The sequence below is a fragment of the Gigantopelta aegis genome, chromosome 10, assembly GCF_016097555.1.
Source record: "Gigantopelta aegis isolate Gae_Host chromosome 10, Gae_host_genome, whole genome shotgun sequence".
Lineage (NCBI taxonomy): Eukaryota > Metazoa > Mollusca > Gastropoda > Neomphalida > Peltospiridae > Gigantopelta > Gigantopelta aegis.
This window is the reverse complement of record NC_054708.1, coordinates 9904029-9930324: the sequence shown is the minus strand read 5'-3', so window position 1 is coordinate 9930324 and position 26296 is coordinate 9904029. Positions and strand designations below refer to the sequence as shown.

General features: G+C 37.0%; 1 protein-coding gene across 3 annotated transcripts; it reads left to right on the top strand.

The window, feature by feature from the left end:
- On the top strand, window positions 1–25224 carry LOC121384417 (cyclin-J-like). Of its 3 annotated transcripts, XM_041514807.1 has the most exons (7): window positions 1–417; window positions 1030–1112; window positions 3576–3683; window positions 15352–15974; window positions 17304–17609; window positions 19065–19224; window positions 21252–25224. In XM_041514807.1, exons 4-7 carry the CDS (start codon window positions 15698–15700, stop codon window positions 21499–21501), a joined length of 993 nt encoding a protein of 330 aa, XP_041370741.1. In that variant the 5' UTR covers window positions 1–417; window positions 1030–1112; window positions 3576–3683; window positions 15352–15697; the 3' UTR covers window positions 21502–25224. The 3 variants fall into 3 exon arrangements, with proteins under 3 accessions (XP_041370741.1, XP_041370740.1, XP_041370742.1); XM_041514806.1 differs by lacking the exon at window positions 1–417 and having other exon boundaries at window positions 780–1104; XM_041514808.1 differs by lacking the exons at window positions 1–417; window positions 1030–1112; window positions 3576–3683 and adding an exon at window positions 10733–10858.
- The last annotated feature ends 1072 nt before the right edge of the window (window positions 25225–26296 follow it).

Below are 26296 nucleotides of genomic sequence, written 5' to 3'. Positions count from 1 at the left end.
TCTCCAAGTGTTGAGTGTCCCTGAATTTATTTTTGAGTTATTTTCTAAATTATATTTTTACCTTTGTTTCAGTCACCATTACTAGACTTTGATAAGTAAATTGCATGTATCACCGCGCACTTCCTTTTTGGTTTTGTTTACACTGAAATAAATCAGTTGTCTCGCTGGGTTATTATTTTTTTTTTTTAGCAAACTTGTCAAGGAGGCTTTAGGCTAAAATTTAGAACTTAAGAAAGTAATTTTTTTATCGCAAATTAAGAATATGGAATCCAGTGCACTGTTAATAACAGATTGTGCAAATAGATTAAATATGTTTGTAGATAGGCCTACTTCCAAAACCTGTCACTCCTCATCTTTTAAGTAGATTATCATTATGCATTGTTTCTCCCGCTGAAGGCAGGCCCATAGGAACCGAAGGTGTGTGTGTGTGTGTGTGACTCCAGATGTCATTTCTACTGTCCTGCTTCAGTTGAAAGATGAATTAATATATTATCAGCCCCTCCAATACTTATGTAGATTGGATATGGCTATGACATTGTGTATCTTTAGCATGCAGCTACTGATGTTGCGTATTGCAATGTGATGGGTATTCAGGTCCGGAACAATATCTGCAGTGGGGAGGGGGACGGTGACACAATCTCTAATATGGGTGGGGGGTCACAGGCTCCAATGTGCAGGATACAAGCCATATTTTTACCTTTTATTTATATAGAGTAGGGCAAAAAAAATGACATTTTTGTCTTTGATGGGGGGGGGGGGGGGGTGCACAAATATATATATTGTAAACTAAAGGGTAGTTAAATGTGGTTGATTTTACTCAACTTTTGGGGCAGTCCAGAGGAGGAAAGTGTGAGTAAAATAAACAAAAACAATGTTCACCAATATGCTAATTTTAAATTGTGCTCTGTCTATTCCTGTTACATTTCTGTTTTTATACATATTTAAATCGTGCTTGAGAAAACTGTATTAACAAGCAGTTTAGTAGTAGTCATGGTTAATTGCTGATTTAAAAAATATTTTCCTTTTTAGACACATAAGAGCTGTGTTTTTTTGTTACAAGCCAATATGCATGACCACACTAGACAGTCTTCAATCAAAGGGAAGGTGAGTAGGTGTGTACTGATCTGTTGTTTTGTGTATAACAAAACAAACAAATTGAATTCTAACTTTTAAGGCATTCACTCTGCATCATAGAGGTTGGCCTAATGCATGGACCAAATGTTCCTTTGATGTAGACAGTGAATATTGACTAAATTCATTAATTAATACAGAAATTAATTGACACATCAAATACACAGTATGATTACCTTTACCTGTGTTAAAATTGTTTCAAGGAATACTCTATATAAACACTTCAATCCATTATTTTCTAATAACTGTAAGGATATGTTGTAGGGCACATGCATAATTGCTAAAATAAATCGAAGTTTTAAAAAAGAATAAGATATTTAATGACAAAGAGTTTAACACATAAAAATCTAATTGTATGGTGTCATTAATGCGCTTATTATTTTGGGGCGATTCCAGGGAATATTTTGCGAAGGAGACTAATAGAAAAAGGGCACATGGATCAACTCATTAAAAGGGCATCCCAATAGAGGGGGGGGGGGTTAAAAGAAGAAGGAAAAAGGGCAATTGAATATTTTTTGGTCACCATTGATCTGTTTTGATGTAAACCTTTTACCCTGCATTTTAGAACATATAGGTTCAAAGGTTGTTTTTTTTTAGGGGCAGGACCCAGTGGGAAAGTGCACACCTGATGCGTGGTCAGTCTAGGATCGATCCCCGTCAGTGGGCCCATTGGGCTATTTCTCGTTCCAGCCAGTGCACCACGACTGGTCTATCAAAGGCTGTGGTTTGTGCTATCCTTTCTATGAGATTGTGTATATATAAAAGATCCCTTGTTACTAATGGAAAAATATAGCGGATTTCCTCTCCATGACTCGAAATGACCATATGTTTGACATCCAACAGCCGATGATTAATAAATCAATGTGCTCTATTGATGTTGTCAAACAAAACAACCTAAAAAAAAAGTTGTTCATTTTTAAAGCAATGTTTTATTCACAGAATACATCACCACAGTATATATTACTGGAACTTGATTTGTAGTTAGACCTGTGGATGTTTATTTCAATGCATGTTAAAAAATATATAATAATGTTAATAAACTAAGTTTTCTATTAATGTTTTTCATAATGTAGAAAAAATTTAATAATTGAATAAACTTAGTTTTTATGAATTTTTAAAAATATAATTTTGCATCCCAAAATATTGTTTTATAAAATTAATGATTAATATAACTCTGTTTGTTTCAAAAGGGGTGGGATTTAGCTCAATCGGTTGAGTCCTCGCATGAGGTGCTTGCGTCGCAGGATCGAACCACCTTGTTGGATCAGTTCATCTGATTGTTTTTTTTCTCGTTCCATCCAGTGCACCACAACTGGACAAAGGCTGTGGTATGTGTTTTTCTGTCTATGGGAAAGTGCATATAAAGGATCCCTTACTGTATTTGGAAAAATGTAGCGGGATTCATCTGATGACCCTGTCAGTGGACCCATTGGGCTATTTCTCGCTCCAGCCAGTGCACCATGACTGGTACATGTACACCAAAGGCTGTGATATGTGCCATCCTGTCTATGGGATGGTGCATATAAAAGATCCCTTGCTGCTAATAGAAAAGAGTAGCCCATGAAGTGGCGACAGCTGGTTTCCTCCCTCAGTATCTGTGTGGTCCTTAACCATATGTTCGACACCATATAACCATAAATAAAATGTGTGGAGTGTGTCATTAAATAAAGCATTTCCTTCATCTGATGACTACATGTCAGAATTACGAACCGTTTAACATCCAATAGCCAATGGTTAATTAATCAGTGTGCTCTAGTGGTGTCTTTAAACAAAACAAACTTTAAATTTTTACAATGTGTTTTTTTTATAATTATTATTTTTTTATATTAACATGCATTCTAATGAACGTGTCTGGATGCAATTTTAAATTAGTTTGTGGTAGGCAGGACATTGAATTCTGCAGAGTCCTTGTTTGATTCTCCAATTTTATAAACGGATCTTATAATATTCAAATTAACACCTTTTATTTCTTCCTTTGCTTCATAGCCATGAAGACATTTTCAAATCTGCCCAACAAGTGTATTCATCCAAATGACGTGTTGTAAAGTTTATTGTCCCCAGCCAGCACTTATAATAAAAGAATTTCTTTTAAGTGTTCACACAATGGCGAAAGCAGTAATCACAACAATGTGTTTAGGGCCATTGATGACTGATGACTGCTGAAATACTCCTGTGGATATGCAGGGTCTGGACCAGATCTCCTTGTGGACTGGCAAATTACCAGTGACCTGTGACACCACTGTGTACATGCCACTGGGCAGGCACAAAGGAAACCTCTGGCTGGCAATTATCTGTTGGAATGATAAGAAACTAATCTGCATGTGTTAATTAGAGTTACAGGCACCCACAATGGACATACCTGGGGATGCTGGCACAAGAAGGAAGTCTCTCCAGAGCTGTACAGGCTTTTCACTGTAGAGAGAACTGTTTTTGTTTGCTTGTAGGTTTAGTCAGTCTGGAAACTAAAGAGATGGTGGGATGTGGTCATCTGCTTACAAATTGTACTTTATGCAATCTTGAGATTACACAGGCTGGATTTCTTGTGGAAACAGGTAACAGTTATAAAATGGTAGTTGATTATATTATAGAATAGTTACAGAAATATGTTTTGATGGTGTATTCTTTCTGTTTACAAATTGTACTTTATGCAATCTTGAGATTACACAGGCTGGATTTCTTGTGGAAACGGGTAACAGTTATAAAATGGTAGTTGATTATATTATAGAATAGTTAAACAGAAATAAATTTTGATGGTGTATTCTACTTTGTTAAATGTATATGAAGATAAGTTTTAGCATACTTACAAATTTAAGGTATATGTATGGACAGTTGCTGTATAGACAAATGCTGGTTACTAGTCATTTCTACCATCCATTTCGTACCATAATTTATAGTCATTTAGTACCATAGTCATTTCGTACCATAGTCGTTTCGTACCATAGTGCTTTGGTCATTTCGTACCACAGTCATTTCGTACCATAGCCATTTCGTACCTACTTTTTACCATCTCGTACCATAATGTTTGGTCATTTCGTACCATAGTCGTTTCATACTCGGTATCTTATTTTTTTCACCTTATGCCACTTCTTATTTTTATTGTTGACGAATAAACGTTGACGTGTAAACATACCTTGTAAAGTGAGCAACGGTTTAAATGAACGGTTGCTAGTCACTTCGTACCATGGTCATTTCGTACCATAGTCATTTTGTACCTAATTTGGTAGTTTTGTACCCTGGTCATTTCGTACCTTGATCATTTCGTACCATTGCAAAAAGTCATTTCGTACCTTGGTCATTTCGTACCATTGCAAAAAGTCATTTCGTACCATAGTCATTTCGTACCTTGGTTATTTCGTACCATAACTCAAAAGTCATATCGTACCATGGTATAACAATTTATAACAATCACCCCGGTAATATCTTTTACAAAATAACATTAAATTACACATTTGTGGTTAATTTAAGGGATATTTTATCAGCAAAAGACTAAAAATGATTGCCACTTTGTATAAACATTAGCAATTGGCTAATTTGGCAATCAGTAAGGTAGTTAATGTTTTAATGGCTGTTATTGTTATTTCTTAAAGAAATAAGATGCAAATAAGCAAGTTTGAAAAGAAGACCTAATAAATAAATAATATTTTGTTGGTCCATTATATTGTTTTGTTGTTTTTGACTAATTATCTGGAGCCATTTCACACAAAATCGAAGTTGGCAGTTAGTAGTAAATACCATATACGGCTCTTGTCAGGTAAAATGGAAATATCAGTTGACAAGTATTATGGGTATCAATAACGATATGCTGCACAATAACGTGTTCTGGTTTTCAAACTGTCAAAATAAAGTTTTAAAACAAAACCCACTTCTTTTATGCTATAGTCAATTCGTTTTCTATATACTGGAATGAAATAACTAGGGTACGAAATGACTGGGGTACGAAATGACTTTTCACAATGGTACGAAATGACTTGGGTACGAAATTACTTTTTGCAATGGTACGAAATGACCAGGGTACGAAATGACCAGGGTACGAAATGACCAGGCAGCATGGTACGAAATGGATGGTACAATATGACTTTGGTACGAAGTGACTATGATTCAAATGAACATATGTATATTGCCACTGACGATCATTTCATACGAGCCTAATGTTTATTTTTTAAAATCAGTAATTTCGACACTTTACTATCTATCAGTCAACTAAGCTGCACAATAAATGATTGAGGTACGAAATGATCAATGTACAAAATGACCAAACAGACATGGTACGAAATAACCATGGTACGAAATGACTATGGTACGAAATGACCAAATAACTATGGTACGAAATGACCAGGGTACGAAATGACCAGGGTACGAAATGGTAAAATTGGGTACAAAATGACTATGGTACGAATTGACTGGTTACCCAAATGCTCAACCAGAAAGTGAGAAAATGGATAAAAATAATGATCACCATTTTAAATATCAAATAAAAAATTAAAATAAAGTTATAAAATATACATTTTGGTAAATATTATACATAATATATTAACTCGTTTATATGATGAAAATAAATTCTACCATCATGGAAGTTGTTATTACACGACCAGAAGAAGACAAATTATGTATCAAAGGGTACACTTATCTGAACAAAAAAACAAACAACCCAATTAAGTCTCCATGAAGGACTGGATCTGTGAGTGCATGGTGTCCAAATTCACGAAGCACTATAGTCAGCTGAATGCAATGGGCAGTAATAGGTGATCAAGACCAAGACCGTATATGGTATGAGGTTACATGTAAGTGAAGATTGAGACATAATGTGAATATCTTTAGGAAAATGTGACAAACCGAAACCCAAAATAAAAAAATAAAATTTATAAAAAGAACATCTGTTCTTTTTTGTTCTTCATATTTTCGCTGAATATTTATTTGGTAAATTTTAATTTGTCTAGTGAGCAATAATGTTATTTTTTTATGGTCTTAATCACTTCAATCGTGATCAAATTTAATAAATTATTCAACATGAAAGTCACATTATAATTATTGTGGGAATCTACTATTTTGTGTCACAACTTGAAACTCAATATGTTTTGTTGTGGAAGCATTCACATATTTTTCAGTAAATACCCAGAAATGAAAGACAGATTATATTCACATAAAAATTAATTATTAATAATTTTTTTATTTGAATAAAAAATAACATTTAGAAATTATTATTCATAATGGTATTTTATTCACATTGATGAATTATAGGCAGGTATACTGAGATACCGTAAGTGGAAACATTAGGCCCATATCTGAACTAGGGCTGAATCAAAGCCGGCCTCTTTGTTAAGCATCACACCAGTTTTATTCCTAACTATAGGTGTTACTTTTTATTATGCGCTTTAATTACTCTTGATAGTCTAATAAAGATCTTTGCCTAAGGTGGAAGTTCCAGGGTTCTGAGAACCTTTGTTTTGTTACGTAATACACAAGCTGATGGGAACCAAGTTTGACATAAAACTTCCTCTATTAGCAGTACATTAGTAAAACATGGGGGGGGGGGGGGGGGGGGGGGGTTAAAAACAATATACTTTTTTTTGGTTTAGGTACAAATAATCTTTTTGTCAGCTGCATGTATGGAGCATCAAAAAGGGGGAGGTGGTGTTTAAATGTTTCTACAGTTTATGAGAGGAGGCTCATCATTCTGTATTGTGGATTATGATGGGTTTTTATTTTGCTTGATTTCTTTTATGAGCCCAAGTAAATATTGCAGTATATATGTAAATATGTAACTTTCCTCCCTCTCTCCCTCTCTCTCTCTCTCTCTCTCTCTCTCTCTCTCTCCTAACCTCTCTCTCTCTCTCTCTCTCTCTCCTAACCTCTCTCTCTCTCTCTCTCTCTCTCTCTCTCTCTCTCTCTCTTTTAACCTCACTCTTGTCTGTCTCTCTCTTCCCATCTCTTTTCTGTCTTTGTATGTGGTTTTTTTTGTTTTACTTGAGACTAATAAAAGTATGAGTTAGTATCTAGGCATTAAATTAATCTTAATTGTTCTTAAGTTGAGCATGAATTGATACTTCATACTTTGGGAGTAATTTTTTTTCATGGTACCAATCGAACCTATACAGTGAACCTTTAAGTTTCTGTCAAATATGTTGTTTTAATATTTCAAGTGTACGTGTTTCTTGTTATAGAGTTGACCTTTCCCAATATTTCACTGTCAGCTGGTCCTGAACAGGTTATTTAAAGAGGAAAATATTCCAAACAAAAATGTCCTTTCTGCCAGGATTTGTGTGCAATGGCCATAAATCTTGAGCTGTGATGGTTGAATGGATTCTCAGTGCATGTGGATGTTATCAGGTGACCTGGGGCTGTTGTGGCTGTCTGAACACTGGGTATAGCCAGTTGCATAACAGCTGGTCTCAGCTTCAGCAAATCATCTGCAGTAAAACTACAGCATTGTAATATCCTTGTATATATCACAAAATACAAGGTTGAACGAATCATAGATTTGCAGTACAATAATATAAGAACTGTAGTTTTGTTATTTCAATGTCCAAATAGTGTGGTTCTTGTATTTTACAAAGTGATGTAAGGTATTTTAAATGTATTTACAATTAAGCTTGTGTTGGTTATAAAGCAGGTTTTTAAAATTATTTTTTATTTAAGTTGTTACACCAGCAATATAAACAGTTATTATTACAAGTATATTAATGTATGTAATTGTATGTAATTTCTTGTAAATAATCAATTAAATAGTAAGAATTTAAGCTCTTTTTTTGTTGTTGTTGTTGAATGTTTTAACCAAGCATCCTCATTTCCCACAAAACTTATTTCTACTTGTATTCAATAATATTGTTTAATTTAATTCAATTTAAAAAACAACAAAAACATTCTTCTTTTTTCAATGCACCAGGGCTGTCTTAATTGGGAATGGCTATAATCAGGGCAATTGCACTCTTTCAAAAGAAAAAGAAAAAAAGTTTACTTATTATAGTTTAAAAGTTTCTATTTCTGACATTGTCTAATTGGAGAAGACCTTATGTTACTAGCTGTGTCCTGATTTGTTTTAATATGAAGTCTTATAGGTTTCATCCTGCATAGTCACTAAATATATACTAAAATTGCATATGGTATTTCCACTGTGCACTGGACTCTGATGTTGTGATTAAGCTGTCAGACTTAAGACTTGTGGGTACTGGGTTCACATCCCGTTACTAGATTCTTCCCAGAGCAAGTTTTAATGACTCATTGGGTAGGTGAAAATTAAGCCACTATGCTGACTTTTCTCTCACTAACCACTAACCTGTTGTTTGCCCAAATATATGATTTAATTGATTTAAGCATGAAAGCTGGCCTGACTAAGTCACTGGCGGAGTCGGATGTTGTGCCTCGGTGGTGTTGTGGTTCAACCATTGGACATAAGGCTGGTAGGTACTGGGTTCGCAGCCCGGTACCGGCCTCGGTGGTGTTGTGGTTCAACCATCGGACATAATGCTGGTAGGTACTGGGTTCGCAGCCCAGTACCGGCCTCGGTGGTGTTGTGGTTCAACCATCGGACATAAAGCTGGTAGGTACTGGGTTCGCAGCCCGGTACCGGCCTCGGTGGTGTCGTGGTTCAACCATTGGACATAAGGCTGGTAGGTACTGGGTTCGCAGCCCGGTACCGGCCTCGGTGGTGTCGTGGTTCAACCATTGGACATAAGGCTGGTAGGTACTGGGTTTGCAGCCCGGTACCGGCCTCGGTGGTGTCGTGGTTCAACCATTGGACATAAGGCTGGTAGGTACTGGGTTCGCAGCCCGGTACTGGCCTCGGTGGTGTCGTGGTTCAACCATTGGACATAAGGCTGGTAGGTACTGGGTTCGCAGCCCGGTACCGGCCTCGGTGGTGTCGTGGTTCAACCATTGGACATAAGGCTGGTAGGTACTGGGTTCGCAGCCCGGTACCGGCCTCGGTGGTGTCGTGGTTCAACCATTGGACATAAGGCTGGTAGGTACTGGGTTCGCAGCCCGGTACCGGCCTCGGTGGTGTCGTGGTTCAACCATTGGACATAATGCTGGTAGGTACTGGGTTCGCAGCCCGGTACCGGCCTCGGTGGTGTCGTGGTTCAACCATTGGACATAAGGCTGGTAGGTACTGGGTTCGCAGCCCGGTACCGGCCTCGGTGGTGTCGTGGTTCAACCATTGGACATAAGGCTGGTAGGTACTGGGTTCGCAGCCCGGTACCGGCCTCGGTGGTGTCGTGGTTCAACCATTGGACATAAGGCTGGTAGGTACTGGGTTCGCAGCCCGGTACCGGCCTCGGTGGTGTCGTGGTTCAACCATTGGACATAAGGCTGGTAGGTACTGGGTTCGCAGCCCGGTACCGGCCTCGGTGGTGTCGTGGTTCAACCATTGGACATAAGGCTGGTAGGTACTGGGTTCGCAGCCCGGTACTGGCCTCGGTGGTGTTGTGGTTCAACCATTGGACATAAGGCTGGTAGGTACTGGGTTCGCAGCCTTCCTTTTATTCTTTAGAATGACCATCAAAATTGCGCCCAAATTTCCTTCATCAAAATGAGCACCCATTTCCCTTTGGCTTCCTACGGGACATTGCAAATTACATAGCACCATATCACCCTCCGCCTGTTACCAGCTACGGTAGGACTGCTGGTGCTCCCTTGCACCTGCCAGTGCAGGCAGTCCCTCCTCCACCCACCTCAACCCTTTCCTGTCCTGGACGGGTTGAGGCCAGTACTTGTGCCCAGGACAGGCGTGTGCTACAACAGCTTTCTCTGAATGTGCACGTTAAACAGTTTTCCAAGTTTCCAAGTTTGCAGCCTGATACCAACTCCCATCCCGGTATTGGATCCCACCCAGAACGAGTTTTAACGACTTGATTGTGTAGGTGTAAGACCACTACACCCTCTTCTCTCTCACTAACAACTAATAACTACTGGTAATTCACTGTCCTGGTCAGACAGCCCAGATAGCTGAGGTGTGTGCCCAGGACAGCATGCTTGAACCGTAATTGGATATAAGCACAAAAATAAGTTGAAATGAATTGATGTGCCCAGAGTGAATGTGCCTGAATCTAAATTGGATATAGCTGTGGTACAGCATTCGCTCGATGCGTGGTCGGTGTGGGATCGATTCCCATCGGTGGGCCCATTGGGCTATTTCTTACTCCAGCCAGTGCACCATGACTGGTATATCAAAGGCCATGGTATGTACTACCCTGTCTGTGGAATGGTGCATATAAAAGATCCCTTGCTGCTAATCGGAAAGAGTAGCCCATGAAGTGGCAACAGCGGGTTTTCTCTCAATATCTGTGTGGTCCTTAACCATATGTCTGACGCCATATAAACGTGAATAAAAATGTGTTGAGTGTGTCGTTAAATAAAACATGTCTCTCTAAAATGGATATAAACACATCAACAGAGGTTCCCAGTCCCTAAGCTGAACAGACCACTGTGGGTAATCTAGAAAGGTGGTTTTGCCATTCACAGCTTTCTTCTGTTTATTGTCCAACTGGTGGAGGCTGTGTTAGTTACATGCTGAGAGACAGCCTGCATGGATTTCCCCTGCATGTTGTCAGGTTTCTTTCTCCACACTTCAATTGTTCTGGCTGTGAAACACCACTTGGGGAGGGCAATTTTTGTAACTAGGTTGAGAACTGGCAAAGCTGGGATGTTGATTGTAGTTTTTCAAGCTTGTGGCTTTGCATATGAAGCTTTTTCTTCTTTTTTTACATTCATTTGGTGACTGTGCTTCTGACAGGTAAAATGATTGTTCTGAATTTAATTTAAGTCTTAAAGTGTATAAAAGCTTTTATGGCTGGTAAATAATTTATAAATATATGTTCCTAAATATTTTTTATTTATTACACAAATCTATATTTTTACAGTATAAAATGCCAAATTTTGATGGTACAAATTATATTGCATTTAAGCAAATTACAGGACAATTCATGAATGTAAACAATTCAATTCAATTTATTGTACAAAACACTCAAAAGGAGAAGGTACAAAAACAACAACAACCACATTTGTACATTACATAGTAAAACATATATATGATTAATGAATTTATTATACATACATACTTTGTAATAAAGTTAAAATTTGTTTTGTTTGTGTGTGTGTGTGTGTGTGTGTATCACTCTTTTCCTCCCTTTTTCCTCCCTTTTTCCTCCCTCTCTCTCTCTCTCTCTCTCTCTCTCTCTCTCTTCCTCTTCCTCTCTCTCTCTCTCTCTCTCTCTCTCTCTCTCTCTCTCTCTCTCTCTCTCTCTCTCTCTCTCTCTCTCTCTCTCTCTCTCTCTCTCTCTCTCTCTCCTAAATGTCAAAATAACTAAACATTAGACACCAAATACTTGTGCTACGGTGTTGTTAAGCAAACTCCCTTTCCTTTCATTTGGAATTTTGACTGTATTCATGTAGCATTCTTATAATTGTTAAATAACATTTATTAACTTCATTTGCTTCATGGGAGCATGGATTATACCTGGGTCAGATCTCACTGTGAAGAAATGGTTAATTAGTAGGCAGTTATAAGAGTGTTGTCTCGTGTTGCATAATGTTAAATTGGCAAGACAAGCTGTGATGAGAATATGATGTCAGCAAGGACGGCAGCTTTGTGTTAACAAGACGTGGCTGTTACTAACTTCCTCACTACAGAGTACACACCGGCCTCGGTGGCGTAGTGGTTAGGCCATCGGTCTACAGGCTGGTAGGTACTGGGTTTGGATCCCAGTCGAAGCATGGGATTTTTAATCCAGATACTGACTCCAAACCCTGAGTGAGTACTCCGCAAGGCTCCGCAAGGCTCAATGGGTAGGTGTAAACCACTTGCACCGACCATTGATCCATAACTGGTTCAACAAAGGCCACGGTTTGTGCTATCCTGCCTGTGGGAAGTGCAAATAAAAGATCCCTTGCTGCTAATCGGAAAGAGTAGCCCGTGTAGTGGTGACAGCGGGTTTCCTCTCAAAATCTGTGTGGTCCTTAACCATATGTCTGATGCCATATAACCGTAAATAAAATGTGTTGAGTGCGTCATTAAATAAAACATTTCTTTCTTTTTTACAGAGTACACAAAGAGAGTACATGTACAATGTAATGAATAGATTGTAGTAGTGATATACAAGTATATGCATATATGTACATAAAACTATAGTCATTGTTTGTTGATATTGCAACGTTTTGATAATATTTGAACTCTGTTCCCATGTGGAATGTTTAAAAGCAATACATTTTATCTTATCTTATCTGCAGAGTACACATGTTTATATAAAGAGTTAGTACAGGTATGTATTGTGGGTGGGACGTCGCCCAGTAGTAAAGCACTCGCTTGATGCACAGTAGGTTTGGGATTGATTCCCACTGGTGGGCCCATTGGGCTAGTTCTCGTTCCACCCGTGCACTACGACTGGTATATCAAAGGCTGTGTGTGGCATGTGCTGTCCTGTCTGTGGGATGGTGCATATAAAATATCCCTTGCTACAAATGGAAAAATGTAGCAGGTTTCCTCTCTAAGACCATATGTCAGAATTATTAAATGTTTGACATCCAATAGCCAATGATTAATAAATCAATGTGGTGTTGTTAAACAAAACAAACTTTTTTACAGGTATATACTGTGGCAGATAGATAATAAATACATCTGTGTAGTAATAACAACCTATATTGGTATATACTGTGGCAGATAGATAATAAATACATCTGTGTAGTAATAACAACCTATATTGGTATATACTGTGGCAGATAGATAATAAATACATCTGTGTAGTAATAACAACCTATATTGGTATATACTGTGGCAGATAGATAATAAATACATCTGTGTAGTAATAACAACCTATATTGGTATATACTGTGGCAGATAGATAATAAATACATCTGTGTAGTAATAACAACCTATATTGGTATATACTGTGGCAGATAGATAATAAATACATCTGTGTAGTAATAACAACCTATATTGGTATATACTGTGGCAGATAGATAATAAATACATCTGTGTAGTAATAACAACCTATATTGGTATATACTGTGGCAGATAGATAATAAATACATCTGTGTAGTAATAACAACCTATATTGGTATATACTGTGGCAGATAGATAATAAATACATCTGTGTAGTAATAACAACCTATATTGGTATATACTGTGGCAGATAGATAATAAATACATCTGTGTAGTAATAACAACCTATATTGGTATATACTGTGGCAGATAGATAATAAATACATCTGTGTAGTAATAACAACCTATATTGGTATATACTGTGGCAGATAGATAATAAATACATCTGTGTAGTAATAACAACCTATATTGGTATATACTGTGGCAGATAGATAATAAATACATCTGTGTAGTAATAACAACCTATATTGGTATATACTGTGGCAGATAGATAATAAATACATCTGTGTAGTAATAACAACCTATATTGGATGCATAAATGTACAAATTGGTTTAAACCTAATTTAATTATTAACTGTCAAAGATGCAGTATTGGGATTGGCTAACCAGACATACATGTAAGCTTATATATCTTTTATATAAAGCCAAGATGACAAATATATGATAAAATTATATTTATAATTGGAAAATGGAAAAATTAATTTATGCTCCAACCCCATATTTTAAATTAATTGTCCCGTTTAAAAAATAATATGTTAGGTCTTTAAAATCAGTTTATTCAAAATAAAATACTAATATTATGCCTTCTCATTTGTTTCAGAAATTTTTCCTCAAATTAATTTTTAAAAATATTTTTTTTTTAAAGTTAAATTAATGTTTTTATTATTATTATTTCTAAAAGTTTTTAAAAGTTACTTAAAAAATCTATTATTAAAATGAGGTAGAATTACATCTATTGGTAATTAATAATTATTATAACATTAACACACTAGTAAATATAATTTAACATAACTTAAAGTAGTAGTAGAATGCTAGACACTTTGTTAATAATTTAATTTCTAACATTTCTACTGTAATGAGACATTTGTACATGTATAACTGTCTGCAATTCTGAAGTTGTGAGAAACATTTACTGAAGTGAGAAAGTAGCATGTGATCTCTGCCGGTTGTGAAAGCTTCAAGCGGAGGCATGAAAAGAAAACAATATCCAGGTCCAACACTGACTCTTAAACTCCTACCCCAACACGTTTCTCCACACCCTCACTTGGGGCATTATTGCTTACATAACCCTAACAGACCAAACATTCATTTCTCTTCAGCTTTTACTTTCAATGGGGCTGGATTTTTTCTTCTTAACACTTTCTTTCAAAAAAAAAAAAATGTAACCACATGTAATTAAATAATTTTACAGATTCAAATTATCAAGGTATTACATGTATTTGACAGGACTTTATAGCTTTCTTTCAGTTGTTTTTAAATGAGTTTTTTATGACTGAGCTTGTGTTGATGAAGTGTATACATCAGGGTAATAGAACTTATCTCCAGTGTGAATTAATCTGCTCAGGAAGCAATTAGACCTGACATCAATCAAAAGAGCAGGCTGTTAATGAATGGCAGCTTCTACTCTTGCAGATACAAGAAACACAGTGAGCCCGTCTGCTGTGAGGGTGCTGTAACACTTGTTTCCACTAACCGCTGTGTCATTAGCTGTGCTTAAATATTCACTCAGGAGACAGGCTGCTTTCAAGGCTGGACATTTACCAGGATACCTTTGTATGTATAACTGCTTGCTGAAGGTTTTTCTAAGTTATATGGAAAACTACTGTGGTTAAATACTCAATCAGGAGACAGGCTGCTTTCAAGGCTGGACATTTACCAGGATACCTTTGTATGTATAACTGCTTGCTGAAGGTTTTTCTAAGTTATATGGAAAACTACTGTGGTTAAATACTCAATCAGGAGACAGACTGCTTTCAAGGCTGGACACATTTACCGGGATACCTTTGTATGTATAACTGCTTGCTGAAGGTTTTTCTAAGTTATATGGAAAACTACTGTGGTTAAATACTCAATCAGGAGACAGGCTGCTTTCAAGACTGGACACATTTACTGGGATACCTTTGTATGTATAACTGCTTGCTGAAGGTTTTTCTAAGTTATATGAAAAACAACTATGGTTAAATATTCACTCAGCAGACAGATTGCTTTTACGGCTGGACATTTATTGGGATATCTTTGTTGTATGTAACTGGCTGCTGAAGATTTTTATTAGTTATATGGAAAACTGTACTGTTCGTAATACAGCAAATACAGACACATTGCTTTAACTGTGAATCTCTTTTTTTCAGGAGGAATGACATTGTCTTCTCTTACTAAAACCACTGAAGTTGTATGATTGGGAGATGCTTTTGGAAGCTGGATGGGAAAAACTGTAACTCTCATACTTCTAGGACAAATGACATTGTCTTCTGTTACCAAGACCACTGGTGTTGTTTGACTGCAGATGCTTTTGGAAACTACCTGAGAAAAATTGTGAATCTTTCACTTTTGGTATGAATGACACTGTCTTCTAGCAAGACCACTGAAGTTGTACGAGTTGAATGCATACGCTTTTGGAAACTATTTCGGATAACCTGCATTTTGGATACAATAGAGTACTGTGGATGCCATAAGAGTTAAGGAGTCGATTCCATTATGATGGAAATTGAATGGTGGAAGAATCTGATTGGTGCCGATATCTACGCAACCCTGAAGCAGATGGAGCAGGAAATCCAGCCGTTCAGGTGCCAGTGTTCGAAGCTGTGGACGCGGCGCCACCTGGTGGACTGGATGTCGCTGATCGTGGAACAGCTGAGCCTGTCGACGGTGACACAGCACCTGGCAGTCTACCTGCTGGACTACTTCATGGACTGTATGGAGGTGGAGCACCACCACCTCTACCTGTTGGCCATGACCTGTCTCAGAGTCGCAGGTCAGAATCACACTTTTTTTTTTTTTTTTTTTTTTTACTTATTTTGTAAATATGACTATCCTGCCCCCTCTTACCACCCCCAATCTAAGGTTTTTTTAAGCTCTATCTCCCTCTTTAGGTGACATATCTGATTATTACTATTAATAAAATGTTATTTAAAGTTTGGCTAGTGAATGTTTAATCATGGCTAGTAAATGTGTTTAAATCACTGATCCTATGGCTAGTGAATTTTTATAAAATTCTAGAAGCTCTGGAAAATATATGTTACTGTTAAAATTCAACTGTCTGTGTTAAGCATTAAGACCATGATGGATTTCTATTGTCCTTGGTTGGTAGAGCAGTTAGCATGAAACACAAACACTTTGGCCCAAGGTGAAGAAAAGCTTAATTGCATAACCTTGGGGTAAATCCAGAAATATCACACTTCATACATAACAGTATTTGAGACATCTACAGAGCATTTAGTGATGTGTTGTTGTTATAAAATGGAACAATGGTTTAGCAGGCTGGTTTTAAAGAAGATTTCAATTTTGGAGATTTGTTATTTTTGTTTAAGAAGAAATTTCATCCATTAATGGGGATAAAAACTAACTTTATTTTGGTGTATGTTACAGTGAGTGTTGTCCACATATGACATTGTCAGATCAATAATGTATTGAAGTTACTGAAATAACAAATTAATGATGCCATTAAAATAACATTGAAGATAGTCAAAGTCTGGTTATATTTCATCCATGGATTTTTTTATTATTCCCATGATTTTTTCCTATATGTTGTCACAGTAGTTACAAAGAATAAAACCACTCAAAACACAGCTAGACTTCATTGTTCAAATGGTATCGGCCATTTTGCCAAGTGCCGTTGAGTTATTTTATTATACACTTTTAGGTCTTAACCAAATGGCTTGTTTGATAGATTAACCATATAATTATTAATTATTGACCATCAGTGAGGGCAGTATCAGGTTTCATGGACCCAAGAAGTTGATATTGAGCGAGGCCAATTTGCAATTTGCTTAATATTGAAATTATATGTTTTAGTTATTATATATGTTGAATAATATACATGCATAGTCCGTCCCATCCTTGTACAAAAATGTTTTTTTATAAATAATTTCAATTTGGTTTGATGTAAGAAGAAAAGTAAAAGTGTTTTGGGAATGACAAAAAACCAACTATTTTTGTGTCCAATTTAGAATGCAATGATTGAATCAGCTCAGAAATAAATAACTTGTAAATTCAGTAGTATGAAGAAGAAGGCGTTCCCTGTAGGAAGGACTACAGTTGTTATGATTATGTGAATCATAAATGGTATTTTACTGTGTTTCAGCCAAATTTGAAGAACATACAGACAAGGTACCGCGCCCATCAACATTGAATGCTCTTCTCCCGAAGAGTTTCAGTTCTGCTCTACAAGGGTACACCCTGCAGCAGTTCCTGGCCATGGAGCTCACCCTGCTGAAACATCACAACTGGCACTTGGCTGTGCCCACGTCGGCAAACTTTTTACCTTACTTTCTGACAATAGCTGCCGATGATGGCGATCTGCACAATGGCGTTCCCATAACCTCCAAGTCTCTAGTCACATCTTACATCGAGAAGCATTCACATTACTTTCTAGAAATATCACTGCAAGGTATGTCTGGCAGAGAAATAAGTACTTTGATATATTTATTTGTTTGTGGTTGTACGGTGTTAAATAAACCAAAGTCATGGTTAAGTTTTTTGTTTAATGTTGTTTGGATTAGGCTTGTTACAGATATGATCATGCACTAACCTTGTGATCTTGCAAGACATTGTTGGGCCCATTGGGCTATTTCTTGTTCCAACCAGTGCACCACAACTGGTATATCAAAGGCCATGGTATGTACTATCCTGTCTGTGAGATGGTGCATATAAAAGATCCCTTGCTACTATCGAAAAAATGTAGCGGGTTTTCTCTGATGTTTACGTGTCAAAAATGACCATATGTTTGACATCCAGTAGCCAATGATTAATAAATGAATGTGCTCTAGTGGTGTTAAAAAAAGTGGTATGGTGCATATAAAAGATCTTTAGCTACTAATGGAAAACTGTAATGGTTTTTTTCTCTAAGACTGAAAATTACCAAATGTTTGACATCCAATAGCCGATGATTAATAAATCAATGTGCTCTAGTGGTGTTGTTAAACAAAACAAAGTTTTACTATGTTTTTTCAAGACTGCAAAAGTTGTACATCTGTCTGTCATATTATTGCATCCAGTGATAGGTAGACTAGTGTTTTTTCTGGGTACTAGTAACTTTTCCAGGCTAATGGTCCTTTTGGTCTTTGGCAATATGGTCCAACTTTGTTATCTTGAGTTTGAAAGCCAATAGCTGATGATTAATAAATCTATTCAACTTACAGTACTAGCACAACAACAACGCTATACAACCTTGAGTCTTACATCTTAACCACCCGTTTGAATTACCCCCGGAACTGCCTTGTATTAAGGAGTAAAACGGAGAAAAACCCCAATTACAATTTAATAAATAAATTTAGAAAATTTATGAGCTAACATGACCACAATGTAGGACTGAAGAATCAAAACAGATGATATGCGATCTGCTTATGGGCGGGTGTACGTTATACATTTGGCAAGGGGAGATAATTCTGCAGTGTAGGTTATGACTCGGGATCGGATAGCATTATTGTTGTGGTAGTACTAGGTAAGTATGAATAATAATGAAAATTAGAAACAAATTTGCAATAAAATCCCCCAAAAACTTTAACTGTACATGTTAGCATATTTGTAACTACAATCAGTTGCAACCAATTAAATGTTTTATATTAATAAAATAAATGACTACTTGTGCATACATTACAAGGGAATTTGTACAGCAATTTTACCCCAGTATTTAGAGATCAATGTCTTGGCTGTGGCAAGATCGCCTTGTTGGGATACACCCCTAGTGATGAATAACGTAACTACTTCATATGGATGCAGGTTTTAAACATCATAAGATTGTCACCTTTAATTGTTATTATAAATTTAGAAAAATATGTATGTAAACTGAAATTGTTTAGTAATTATTGTGGGTAAAGAAGTAATAAACTCTTCTTTATTTCAGACCACACCTTCCGAGGATATCACCCGTCTTTAATATCAGCAGCAAGCGTAGCAGCGTCTCGTATCTGTCTGAACCTGACGCCGACGTGGCCAAAGCACATGATGCTGCTGACAGATTACTACCTGGAGGAACTCATTCCATGTCTGCAGATGATGCTCAGGTAAATCAGTGAATACATGTACAGAGGACATAATTTGGTAGCTTTCGTAATATACTATTTTTACCACCTCAGTTTGTGGCCTATTCAACCAGTTAACGTGTAAGAAGAAACGGGCGGGACGTAGCCCAGTGGTATAGTGCTCACTTGATGCGCGGTCGGGGGCGGGACGTAGCCCAGTGGTATAGTGATCACTTGATGCGCGGTCGGGGGCGGGACGTAGCCCAGTGGTAAAGTGCTCACTTGATGCACGGTCGGGGGCGGGACGTAGCCCAGTGGTAAAGTGCTCACTTGATGCGCGGTCGGGGGCGGGACGTAGCCCAGTGGTAAAGTGCTCACTTGATGCGCGGTCGGGGGCGGGACGTAGCCCAGTGGTAAAGTGCTCACTTGATGGGCAGTCGGAGGCGGGACGTAGCCCAGTGGTAAAGTGCTCACTTGATGCACGGTCGGGGGCGGGACGTAGCCCAGTGGTAAAGTGCTCACTTGATGCGCGGTCGGGGGCGGGACGTAGCCCAGTGGTAAAGTGCTCACTTGATGCGCGGTCGGGGGCGGGACGTAGCCCAGTGGTAAAGTGCTCACTTGATGCGCGGTCGGGGGCGGGACGTAGCCCAGTGGTAAAGTGCTCACTTGATGCACGGTCGGGGCGGGACGTAGCCCAGTGGTAAAGTGCTCACTTGATGTGCGGTCGGTCTGGCAGGGCTCGCTCTGGCACTCGCCAAATTCGACAATTGCGAATTTTGAAAGCAGTTGGCAAATTTTATTTTAATTTGGCAAAATAATTTCATGTAATAATTCACGTTTTAAAGAAAATATCTGTTGATTTTTGCAATTTTTGAAGTTTACAGACGAATTTTATGAAATGTTTTGCTCACCCAGAGCTAGTCCTGTCTGGGATCGATCCCCGTCGGTGGACTCATTGAGCTATTTCTCATTCCTACCGATGCACCATGACTGGTATATTGAAGACTGTGGTATGTGCTATCCTGTCTGTGGTATGGTGCATATAAAAGATCTCTTGGTATTTATGAAAAAATCCTTTCTAAGACTATTTGTCAGAATTACCAAATGTTTGACATCCAGTAGCTGATGATTAATAAATCAATGTGCTGTAGAGGTGTTGTTAAACAAAACAAACTTTAACTTTAGTAACTTTTGTAATATACCATTTCTACCACCTAGGGAAATCTACTTGAAAACTATTTTTATTACTCATAAATATGCTGAAATATGTCAGATTTAATTGTATTCATATTTTTTAACTTAACAAATTTGCCGATTCATCTTTTTAAAATTGTGTTTACAACTCTGGAATGAATGATTATGATGCTAATTATTTAAAAAAAATGTAATTACTGGGACACTGAACTTCCTCTTGGAAATAAACTGCATCCTATCATTATTGACATTGACATTAAAGTCATCCCCAACCATCACAAAATCCTGACACAAGGGATAGACAATTCTAGATTGAAATGAATTATATTTTAATCCACCAAGAGTTACATCCCATTATTCATGTTTAAGTTCACATGTAATGTAATTTTAATTAATGGAAATAATTAGGCCCAAAACACACCAGATCTGGGTCTAGGTTTGGTGAGTATGGTACACATTGGAAAAGAAATGCACATAATCGAATGTGACAAAACACACTACGTATGCAGTGTTCGAAATAAGCATTTATCCGTTTGTCATGACAAGTGAGTCTGCAAAATGTACCTTAGTGCTTGTCCAGTGGACAAGTAAAAATTTATAATGCCGTTTCATTTTTAGCAATCGCAAACATTGTCCTTGCTCTTGAATAAAACTAACTTATTTGGACAAGTAAAAGTTTTGATAGACAAGTAGATTTGTAGATGTACTGGAATAGTGAAACATTCTGATTATTTCTATCACTGGTATGTTCTTGCACAAACTACAGACTATTTTCACAGAGCCAGACTCACTAGACTCATACCCAGCTTCTGTCTGTTTTTGGTGGAAATATTTAATACATATTTTGATTTTCACGTGATTTTGTTTTCACACAGGGCTCGCCAACGAGATGACATAAACCAGAACACACCACAGACGGTCGTATCACTTCCCACATCGATGCCGCAAGCAGCTCCACTTCCCAGTGTGCCATACGGGGTAGCACCAATTCCCAGTGTCCCGTACGGGGCGGCCTCCACGCAGTACCTCGACTACAGTCCAGACACGCAGGTCCACCACTCGGTGTTCTCACTGGTGGGAACAACGCCCATTCTAAGTATGGGTCGATTCAGTATTATTCAATAGAACAGCCGGCTGTGATGTTCAGCATTTCTGTGATCAGTTGTTAATAAAATATATTTTCTAATTACTCATGTGGACACCAGGATTCTTCATAAAGTTGGCTACTCCAGTTGCTGCATGTGATCAGCTAGAATTCTTCACAAATACATTTTCTAACCAACTGTGATCAGAATTCTTGACAAGAATTAATGTATTTTGTTTTGTGCCTAATGTGTGGAACCAGATCGTTTACAGATACTTATGTACCAAGTTGCCTGGTGTGAAAACCAAAATGCTTCATCAATACATTTGTGATATGTGGAAACCAGAATTATTCATAAATACATTTTCATTCAATTGTGATATGTGGAAACCAGAATTATTCATAAATACATTTTCATCCAATTGTGATATGTGGAAACCAGGATTTGTCACAAATACATTTTCATCCAATTGTGATATGTGAAACAAGAATTCATCACAAATACATTTTCATCCAATTGTGATATGTGAAACAAGAATTCATCACAAATACATTTTCATCCAATTGTGATATGTGGAAACCAGGATTTGTCACAAATACATTTTCATCCAATTGTGATATGTGAAACAAGAATTCATCACAAATACATTTTCATCCAATTGTGATATGTGAAACAAGAATTCATCACAAATACATTTTCATCCAATTGTGATATGTGAAACAAGAATTCATCACAAATACATTTTCATCCAATTGTGATATGTGAAACAAGAATTCATCACAAATACATTTTCATCCAATTGTGATATGTGGGAACCAGAATTCATCACAAATACATTTTCATCCAATTGTGATATGTGAAACAAGAATTCATCACAAATACATTTTCATCCAATTGTGATATGTGAAACAAGAATTCATCACAAATACATTTTCATCCAATTGTGATATGTGGGAACCAGAATTTTTCTCACATACATTTGAAAAATTTAAACTGCCTGACCTTCATAACTGAATTTTCCTTTAAAGTGACTAATGTGATAAACTGGAATTCTTAATGAATGAATTTGCCTAAAGTCTATGAATTACTGAGAAGTACAGACACTTTGAGTGCCATGTGAGAGCCATGTCAGAAAGGCAGATACATTTTCCTGAACCACCTTGTGTTAGAGTTAAGTCAAAACTGTAATGTCTTTCACCATTTTACCTCGCTGCCAGATAGGACTGTGTGTTCAGAAACCTCTGATATCAAGAGGTCACTGCAATAATATCAAAGTGCAATTTGTAAACTAATTTTCCTCTGATATATAATATAATTGGTGCTATTCTAATTTCTCATCCGTACAGATTGTGTTCATCATTTGCAGACCTTTACAGTAGTGAGCTATTTATCAGTGTGTATTTGTTTAAATGTTGCTGTTACCCATTCGTTTAAAATTATGTGATGTATTTCGGGGGTGGGGGTTGGGGGGGGGGGGGGGGGTATGATAAATCTGTGAAAATGTTACAACTAACCTGCATATATTTTGGATATGAAACTTGATAAATCAAACTTGAATATATGTGGGTGTAGATTGAAGTAACAGACATTAATGTAATTCACTCTTATGCATATATATTTTGATGACTGGGCCATCATTAAAAAAAACCCAACATGTTCTGGTTTGCTGGAACCCAACTAACCAAGTGTGATTGTGTGTGTGTTGTGTTTTGGCATGAATGTATACATGTTAGTATGTACAGATATTGACCTGTATTCAGCAGATAATCCAAGTAAATGGGTGGAGGTGCTGGTCAAATTAGCTTTTTTGGCAAATGTGTTTTCTTATCTTGGCCAATGACAGCTTAAAGTGTTGCAGAGTCCGTTTTCAAGGCTAATTGTTAATACCAGAGATGGTGTCTTTTGTTAAAATAAGAGAATCAGTAATTAGTAACAGGTAGGTCACAGTGACCTAGTACCTGGTAATGGTATTCAGCACTCTTCCATCCCAAATTGTTCTTGCATGTAAGGTTTGATTATCGTAAATAGAAATTAATATGGCAGATAAACCTCAGACTAGGATTCATTTTAATGTGCAGTAAACTGAAAAGTAGGTCACAGTGGCCTGGTAATCATATGCAACAAAACCATCCCAAGTTGTTTATGCATGTAAGGTTTGCACACATCGGTATCAAAAATATGGTTTATGCTTCACATTTCTATCTTTTTCATTCAAGATTGTTCAGTAAAACCCTGTAGACTGAGAGAATTCCGGTTTACAGAGGGTCCAGTTTTTAGGGGTTTCACTGAATTTATAAAATAGTGCTCAAAATGAAAATGCTAGATATATGGGATCTCTCTAAACTGGATATATGTTGAAGTTTAAAGATCATCTGGTGTAGGCAGGCTCCATTGTATAATATTTACATTTTGAAACAAGAATTAATAATTACGTTTGGCAAAAAACTGTAGTGCAACATTGAAACACTCCATGATTTCCCTCGTTTCTCCCAATTTAACTAATTGAACTGAATTTACGAAGCCTGTTAAAGCATTGTAAATGTATCTAAAACATAAACAAGCTTTGTAAGTTTGACCTTCCATGATTTACCTGGCTTCTCCCATTGTAACTAAACACTCCATGATTTACCTGGCTTCTCCCATTGTAACTAAACACTCCATGATTTACCTGACTTTACCTGACTTCTCCCAATGTAACTAAACACTCCATGATTTACCTGGCTTCTCCCATTGTAACTAAACACTCCATGATTTACCTGGCTTCTCCCATTGTAACTAAACACTCCACGATTTACCTGGCTTCTCCCATTGTAACTAAACACTCCACGATTTACCCGACTTCTCCCAGTGTAACTAAACACTCCATGATTTACCTGGCTTCTCGCATTGTAACTGAACACTCCATGATTTACCTGGCTTCTCCCAGCGTAACTAAACACTCCATGATTTACCTGGCTTCTCGCATTGTAACTCAACACTCCCATGATTTACCTGACTTCTCCCAGTGTAACTAAACACTCCAGGATTTACCTGGATTTTTTCAGTGTAACTAAACACTCCATGATTTACCTGGCTTCTCCCATTGTAACTAAACACTCCATGATTTACCTGGCTTCTCCCAGTGTAACTAAACACTCCATAATTTACCTGGCTTCTCCCAGTGTAACTAAACACTCCATAATTTACCTGGCTTCTCCCAGTGTAACTAAACACTCTGTGATTTACCTGACATCTCCCATTGTAACTAAACACTCACAATTTACCTGGCTTCTCCCAGTGTAGGTTGCTTTTATTAAAAAAAAAATTAATTATTCACCGGCTAACGGTTAATTATGGCTTATTTATGTAGTGACAAAAACTTTAGTCAGTCCAGTGTAGCAACCAGTTTGTGAGTTCCTCGACTCTACAATATGTATTTTAAAACAAATTAATCATCAGTGATTTATAGTGACTTTTTGGAATGGCTTAAAAATTTTGAGATCGTTCTTGATAAAATGTTGTACTTGTTCCATTTAATTTAAAGAAATCATTTAGTGGATTGTGAACAGTATTGTGATGCTGAAACTGGCTCAAGTATGTTTGATTTACAGTTATTTTTAGCATGGGTGAAAGTACACTTTTATTAGTTGATAATTCATTAATTTCCTTATTTGTACAAACAGAAATGTTATTTTGCAACAAAAGTATTGTATATGTTTCTTTATTTTCCAGTTTGTTATCCATTTTAACAAAAACATTTTATGATTAAATACCTGTGAATATACCTACTTTGCTTTGCTTTGTTATATTATCCCGACAACATGGATGTGAATAATTTCAGAAATTTTGTGTATATCTTTATCGTGTAGAGTTACGGATCAAGTTGGACAAGTTCAATTTTGACAATCATGGCCAGATCAAATCAAGTTTCACTTTTGTAATATATTCAATGGCCATAACTATCAAAGATAGAATTAATCTTTGTTTGACAGAGTTATGGAAATTTGTGGGGACATAATGAGGTGGATAAGGATACAAAAAAGAAGAAAGGATGGTGCATATTGTGATAGAATTGTGGCACTTTGCATGACCGGCCTCACTGGTGTAGTGGTTAAAGGGAGGGTAAACTCAAATAAGAGCCACCAACACATACTGACTTTAACAAATGAAAACTGCATAATTTTAGAGTTAATAAAAAAACCCATGATTATTCCTGCTAACTTGGGGGTAGCCATTTTGTTTCGTTTTTGTGACGTCAGTGGTATAGCTTGGGGTGAAGTGACGTCAGCTCTGTCTAACTCCTCTAAGCACAATGTAAACAAACGCTCTAATTTACCATAAGGCACTTCGCTTTCATCAACCTGACTTGTAAAAAAAACAAATGACTTGATAGTATAATAAACTATTTAACTAAATATATTTCAATTTGTATCAATAGAACAAAATGGAGTTATAGTATTTTTCTCTTTAAAAGAAAAAATGGTTGGGTACGTTTGAGCAAAAACGACCACTCACGATACCCAAGTGATAATTTTCTTTTCTTTGGGACTACGTAATTGGTCAGTTTTGTGATTTTAGATGGGAAAGTCTACTTAATAAAGGGTTTTACAGAATTATTTACAGTAATAAAGCAGGATGGCTGATAATGTCCATTGCGATTTGAGAGATGTTCGTGCGGCTATCAAACAATACCTTGTGATCTTAATAAATATGAAAAAGATCGCTCTTGATCTAGCTGGAATAGACCCACTATTACTGTGCTCTGATCCTTGTAGATCACACCTACCTACTGCACATGCCCCTGGACATGTTGACTGAAATAATGACCCTGGTCATGTTAACTGAACTAACGCCCC